General features: G+C 36.0%; 1 protein-coding gene across 1 annotated transcript; it reads right to left on the reverse strand.

Annotated features, from left to right (window-relative positions):
• LOC109331253 lies at positions 1,409-2,074 on the reverse strand. The gene has a single exon (XM_019565677.1). The coding sequence runs from the start codon at positions 2,072-2,074 to the stop codon at positions 1,409-1,411; it is 666 nt and encodes a 221-aa protein (XP_019421222.1).

Raw genomic sequence — 7,921 nt, forward strand, 5'->3', positions numbered from 1 at the left:
TCGGGTTTCTTTAGAAGATATTTGATTGCGGCATGATTTGTATAAACAATTGTTTTTTCCCCAATCAAATAGCTTCTAAATTTTTCCAATGCAAACACTATTGCTAGCAGTTCTTTTTCAGTTGTAGCATAATTGATTTGTGCTTCATTTAGAACTTTGCTAGCATAATGAATTGCATGAAAAACTCGTTCCCTTCTCTGTCATAGAACTGCACCAACTGCATAATTGCTTGCATCACACATCAGTTCAAATGGGGATTTCTAGTTTGGTGCAGTTATGACAGGAGCAATTACCAAGCATAATTTTAATTGTTTGAATGCTTCTAAACAGGAACTATCAAAGTTAAAGACAAAATCTTTTAAGAGTAAGTTGCACAAGGGCTTAACTGTTTTGGAGAAGTCCTTGATAAATCTACGATAGAACCCAGCATGTCCGAGAAAGCTTATGATTACTTTAACATTTGTCGGAGGAGGCATCTTCTCGATCACTTCTATCTTGGCTTTATCAACTTCTAATCCTTTAGCTGAAATTTTGTGCCCAAGTACAACTCCTTCAGTGACCATGAAATGACATTTTTCCCAATTCAGAATCAAATTAGTCTGCTCGCATCTTACCAAAACTATCTCGAAATTTGTCAAGCAAGCTTCGAAAGAGTCTTCTAATACAGAAAAATCGTCCATGAAGACCTCGATGCATTTCTCCACCAAATCAGCAAGGATAACCAGCATGCATCTTTGAAAAGTTGCAGGAGCATTACATAGTCCAAATGACATTTTTCTGTATGCATAAACACCAAATGGACATGTAAATGCTGTCTTTTCTTGGTCCAATGGATCAACAACAATTTGATTGTATCCGGAATACCCATCCAGGAAACAGTAGAAGGCTTTTCTGGCTAATCTTTCCAACATTTGATCCATGAAGGGTAGAGGAAAATGATCTTTTCTTGTGGCGGCGTTAAGTTTGCGGTAATCAATGCTAACTCTCTAACCAGTAACAGCTCTGGTTGGAATGAGTTCATTGTTCTCATTTTGGATTACCGTCATCCCTCCTTTTTTCGGCACCACTTGGACTAGACTTACCCATTTGCTATCTGAGATGAGGTAAATCATGCCAGCCTCTAACATTTTCACAATCTCTTTCCTTACTACTTCCTTCATTGCCGGATTAAGTCTTCTTTGTGGTTGAGCATATGGTTTGTAATCATCTTCCATCATAATTTTATGCATGCAATATGATGGACTGATGCCTTTGAGATCTTTTAATGTCCATCCCAGTGCTGCTTGGTGCTTTTTCAAGACTTGTATAAGTTTTTCTTCTTCCAATTTGGACAGCTTACTATTGATGATAAGTGGATTGTTGGCTTCCCCATTTAAGAAAACATATTTTTAATGGGACGGTAATTCTTTCAATTCCAGTTCTGATTCTTTTTCTGCTGGAGAAACAATTCATCAGAAAAATGTTTAATGATTTCTTCCTCGACTCTATTTTCTTGCATCTCCGAGGATTTGTCAGGTTGAGGGTGTTCTGCACAATTTTTTTCAATAACATCTAGGTGCAGACATTGCCCTTTATCCTTCGGATGATGCATCACATGGAAAATGTGAAATTCTATTTCGTCGTCCGCAACTCGGACTAGTAGTTTGCCATTTTCCATGTCGATCCCCATTTTTGCTGTCCTCATAAAGACTTTGTCAATGACAGCAAAATCAATCGGGATTAAGAATTTGTCCACTTTGACCAGAACATCCTCTACAACTCCTTTAGGATATTTTATGGATCTATCTGCTAGTGGCAAGGACATCCTTATAGGCTTTAATTGAATTCCTCCAATTCTTTTTATCATGGGCATTGGCATCAAGCTCACGCTGGATCCAAGATCAACGAGAGCTTTGCCTACGGACACATTTCCAATAGTAACCGGAATGGTCACACTGCCTGAGTCTTTGGACTTATGAGGAATGTTTGCTTGAAGAACAACACTACAAGTGGCATTGAGTGAAACAACTTCTTTTTCTTGATAACTCCGCTTTTTGGATAACAGTTCTTTCATGAACTTGGAGTAAATTGACATTTGCTCCAAGGCCTCATCAAAAGAGATGTTGATTTGCAGAGTTTTGAATATTTGCATGAATCTTGCGAACTGTTCTTTTTTTTGGCTTTTAACGGAGCTATCGAGTAGGGTATTTTTTTCCTGTACTAGTGGGTTTTGCTTTTCTTCTTTTCTTACCTCACTAGTTTCCTTTTCTTTTTCTTCTTTTTTATTTTCTTTTTCTTCTTTTTTATTTTCAGTTTCTTCTTTTTTATTTTGTTCATCTAATCTCTCTTTTTGTTTTTCAACTCCACCAACTATCTTTCCACTTCGAGTTGTAACACTTTTACAAAATTCTGATTTGACCAGGTAAGTTTTTGTCAAGCTGTTGATTTGTTCTTCTATTTTTGTGAGAGCATCACTGGTATTCTGTTGATGGTTGATAGTGGTTTGATGAATTGGTCGAGAATTTTCTCCAATTTGTCATGATAAGTCGGAGTTGATTTGGAAGGCATAGACATTTTGATTGTTTGCACAATTATTGCACCAAGAACTTGCTTTGTTGGTTTGCTTTATTTGTTCAGGCAAATCTTAAATTTTGTGATGGACCATATTGAGCTTGGATTGAAATTCTGTGATGAATTGCTAAATTTCTTGTTGCGGATCAACATGTTGGTCCATGTCTGAAAATTTGAGATCAAAACGAATCGTTTGGTCTATTTCCAAAAGAAAGGAGCTTAGTATGTAAAGAAATCATAATGTACATCTTTGTAGAAATTAAAATAACTTGTACAAAGGCAAGAATAATTTGATGTACAATTATTTGATTAATGACATATAAATATGAAATGTTTTATTATTGAAGCAATTCCCTGGCAGTGGCACCAATTTGTTGAAAGCGTATTTGGATTCGAGAGAGGTTGTTTCCCATCTCAACAGATCGTCCCTTAGCAAGATGCTGATCTGTTGAGAGGGTTATTTCTATATCATTTTTGGTGTGTTCTTTTTATTTGATTAAGTAAGTGAACTCGGTTTTATTCTTTGTTCGCCATCTCGACTTTGTTGAAATAAATTCCAATATAATGGTTTCAAGAATATTCCAGTTACAAATTACTTCTTAATAATCATGTGAATGAGTTATTCCTTCTTTGCCCCATCTCGCCTTTGTTAGAATAAATTCTAATGCCGGTACAATGGTATCAAAGCAATCCCTTATTACATAATTATTAAGTATCTTTGAATACCATCTCGGTTTTGTGGAATAAATTCCAACACCGGTTTAATGGTATTCTAATATACAAAAGTGATGAATAGTTAATTGTTAGATACAAATAAATAAATAAAGAATAAAAGAATAATAAATTTAAGTGACCGTTATTTATTTACTCCCTTTTGGGTTCATTTTATTAACAAACCAAACTTCTTCCTTAAGGAAGGTTGATATTAAAGAATAAATAAATTGCGGAACTCCCCCATTTTGATGATGACAAACACCTGTTGATACTTGTTGGATCTGACAATTCTTTGTTGGATCTGCTTAATTGTAATCAACTATGTTTTGCACTTTCCTTGTAAGTTGATGCGCATTTCTTCCTCTTGCGCCCCCTCAATTTGAGCATTGGGTGATTCATCATTTTCTTTGAGGAAACCTCAACTTTTCTTTTCTTGCAACTCCTGCAAAAGATAAACAACAACTTTTCTCCCCATTTTGGCATGATCAATAAGCAAAATGATATATGAAAGCTTATTTCCAAAAGAAAGGAAAAAAATGTAAATTCTACCGATGTTAATCGATTATAATGGATCTTAATCGATAATGTATGATTCAATTTTACCTAGAATTAGATTTTATACAACAGTTAATCGATGTTGTTAATCGATTAAACCTACTATGAGGACAAAATCCTCCTTTTAGTGTATGTCCTAATATGGTAGAATGATAATCACTTATATTTATTACTAAACAATATTACGTCCATAAAGAGACTAGGTTGTCACACCCTAGTCATTGGCGACCCTAATATTTAAGTAGTAATGAATATACGATCTTAAGAAAAGTATGCTTAACTTGGCAAATAAACTAAGTAGTACAATCCCTTCTTAGTTTATTTGTTAAGTGTTTGAGACAAGTAATTTTATTGACTTGAAATCATTTTTTAGGTGATCAATCTAAAAAGAGCATTATGTATTTCTCAAACAAATAAAATTAACCAAAGCACCAACTTGAATGATTAAAATTCAAACTTTTAGAATATAAGAAGAAGTAGAAATTACATAACCATATTCAAAAGAAATTGTTAGGAGCATGAGCCATCCATCCAAGGATTGGATGCTTTTGAGTTCCAAATGAGAGTACAAAATTGATTTTTGCATCTCATTTGCCTTCTCCTTTTCTCCTCTTGAATTCAAAACTAAAATTACAACTTACTTGAAATAAAGCTCTAAAAAACTAAGAAAATGAAGAAAGAACTTCAGAAAAGAATTTCTAGTGAGAGACTTGTTATTTTCAAGTGGAATTGGTTCTCTTTTGCTTGAATGAATTGGACCCTATTTATAGAATTCCTTTCTGGACCACTGAGCTGCTTGGCTGGATTGCTAAGCAGCTGACCAAACCCTTCAACATGGGTTTGGTCCCTTGATCAAGTAGCTTTGTCACCTCCTTATGCTTGACTTATCAAAGCTAGTTGTGGGCTATGAAATCAGCTATTGTGAGCTACTTCTGAAAAGCCTATGGTGGACTAGTTGAGGTGAGGTCATGGGTGACTTAATGGTTTGCTTGATGGTTAAGTCAAGTCTAGGTGCACACCGCTCAACACACCTGTTGCACCACTAAGCTGATTGTTCAACAACTTTGACCGTGCTGACTGGGACGTGCCCTGGTGCTTGCTGATCTGGTCAGGAGTTTGGTTATCCGTTAAGCTGCTTGGTTGGACCCTGATTGTTCAGCAGCTTGGGCATGTGCCAAGCTTGTGTCCGACCGTGTCAAGTTGAGGTCTGACCGTGCCAGGACTAGTCTGGTCCTACGCTGAGCGGCCAAGCAGGTCCGCTCAGCTGCTTGCTTGAGCAGCTTGTCCAGGTCATGCTGGTGTCCAGGTTAGGCTGGTGTCCAGGTCAGCTCAATGGGGCTTAGTCCATGCTTAGCTGCCTGGTTGAGCACCTTGATTTTTGACTTTTTGACCATGAGTCATTTTTCTCTTCTTTTCTTCATTCAAAATCCTAAAAAATACATAAAAAAGAAATACACATACAAATGTACAAGATTGTGATATTTTATACAAAAAGTATTGTTTTAAGTTGGTTTTTTCTAATTATGCTTAAGATAAGTGGCATAAAAGTGTATGAAATTTAGGTATGTTTGGCACTTACATCTCTGTAGAGTCATATGCGCTCCATTTTTCATCGTTACAATCTCTGAGCGAACCACCATCACATGCCAAGCCTCCAATAACCATAAACAACACACCATTAACAATATCAACTTCCCTTATACCATACTTCTATATCCACCATCCTTGTATTGGAAATTAGCATAGAATTATCGAACTAGAGACGTGTAAATGCTGCCATTTAATTCCAAAAACTGTACAATCCCTTGTACCTCCAATTCGTGCAGGAATTGAAATCCTTGCTCCACCATCTAGGCCATGTCGGCATATCGGGTGTATGTTGGTTTCCGGCTGACAAACCTCGCCAACCTTTCTGCTTGAAGAGCATGAGCATAGAATGGGTCTAAACCTAGGGATGGATTCTGCCTAGTACCCGAAGAAGACCCTCCAACATTAAGATTTCTCATTCATCCAGGATGACAAAGATAATTGTTCATTCCAACAATATGTTTTACTCTCTTGGGTATCTCGTTACTCATTTTGGCAGAGATATGAGATGGATAATCGATTAAAAGGGGAAACACAAATTAGGCTTAGAAAGGGGGTAAACTTAGGTTACTCAATTTCAACCAAATTGATGAGTTAGAGGATTAGAGGAGGAAAAAAATAAAGATTGGGTAGCTCTAATCCGAGTGTGAGGATGAATTACAAGATTAATTTGGGACAAGAAGACATATTTAACGAGGTTAGGGTTTGAAGAAACATAACCCATAACTGTGTTTGAATATGTTTTATGACTGCACTTAATCGATTAACCTTTGTGTTGATTGATTAACAAGTTTTGAATTTTAATACAGTTAATCCATTATGTTCGAGCTTAATTGATTAAAAATTTAAAACATTTTTTGTCCAAGTAATCGATTAAAGGAACAAATAATCGATTAAATCACATAGAAAAAGTCCAGGTAATAGATTAAAACACAGAACAATCGATTAAATAAGTCACATAAATATATTTTGGCACTGTTTGAATTATTTTAGAGGTTTTTCTAAGACTCTAATATAGACGATCTATCCTAAAAACTTAATGAACACTTAACTCAGAGCCAAAAGATACATGAAAGCATATTCAATCAGGCATGCAGTATACACTTAAGAGTACATGCATTTATTGGTGATAAGTGCACTTATTTAGGATTATCTAGATGCTAGCATGTATTCAAACACTTAGATATAGTATTGATAAGTGCAAAAAGTATACATTTTTCACCATCATTTTATGGCACTTATCCTATGCAAATTATAGAAAACCAACTTAAATTAACACTTTTTAGGTGAATTTTGCATGATTGAATAAATTGGTTCTTTATTAATTCTTGTCCAAGTTTTCTTTGAGTTTTGTAGGAAATTGAATATTAAAGAATAAATTCAAAGATGGACAAGAATTCAAGCCAAAATTCAAGACAAAAGCTCAAAATGAATTGCTAAAAGTAATCAAGTTAAAACATGGCATGCTATGTGCTTAATTTGGTTACTTAGCCTTGAAGGAAGGTAGCTTACTTCGTCTTGAAGAAACCTAAGTTAAAGTAGGCCAAGCAAGGCCAAGCAACTTGAAAAAATCAAATGCTTACCTTAATTTAAAGAAAACAACTCAAAAGTGCCAAGCAACCAACAAAATTCAAGTAACAAACCAAAGAAAAAAAAGTTTCTTCACCATGAAGAAATCAAGCACAAAGCTGTCTAGCCCAGCCAAGCACCAAGCACCAGGCCAGGTCAGCCAGCACCAAGCACTAGGCCAGGCTAGCTAAGCTGCTGAAACAGGCAGCTTAGCATGGAACCAGTCAGCTAAGCGGGGAACCAGGTCAGCTAAGCGGGAAACCAGGTCAGCTAAGCTCCTGAAACAGGCAGCTGAGCGAGGTACCAAGTCGGCTAAGCGGCTGGCGCACCAGAAAAATGATTTTTAGGTCAACTCATGGAACATCTTACTTTTTCTTTGCTTAAAGGCCAAGAACATGACCTCATGGATGACATAAAGCTATGACAAGAAGGAGGAGGTGTCACCATGCATGTAACCTAGCCCACCATAGGGGTCAAGTAGGGGCCAAAGTGGCTCTTCATAGGGGCCAAAGGTGAGCAACTTAGCTGCCAAACAAGGCAGTTGAGCACCTTGCACTTTGGCCTATAAAAAGGCATGAAATTCTCATTTGTAAGACATTGTAAATTCATTCTAAATTCTTCCTAGTTCATTCTTCTTCTTTTCCTTTCATTTTAGGTAGTTTTTAGGCTAGTTTTAGAGTAGTTTTTCATATAATTCAAGAGGAGAAATGAGAAGGAAAATAAGATGCAAAAATCCATTTTGTAATCTCATTTGGAACCTAAAGCATCCAATCCTTGGATGGATGGCTCATGCTCCTAACAATTTCATCTGTTAGTTGATTATGTATTTCTACTTCTTCTTTTATTCTAAAGTTTGAATTTTAATCACTCAAGTTAGTGCTTTGGTTAATTTTATTTGTTTGAGAAGTACTTAATACTCTTTTTAGATTGATCACCTAAAAAATGA

Source organism: Lupinus angustifolius, chromosome LG01 (assembly GCF_001865875.1).
Source record: "Lupinus angustifolius cultivar Tanjil chromosome LG01, LupAngTanjil_v1.0, whole genome shotgun sequence".
In the NCBI taxonomy this organism is placed as follows: domain Eukaryota; kingdom Viridiplantae; phylum Streptophyta; class Magnoliopsida; order Fabales; family Fabaceae; genus Lupinus; species Lupinus angustifolius.

What these genes read in the sequence shown, in the direction of transcription:
- LOC109331253 (XM_019565677.1), bottom strand. Translation starts at nt 2,074, where the DNA reads ATGTCAATTTACTCCAAGTTCATGAAAGAACTGTTATCCAAAAAGCGG.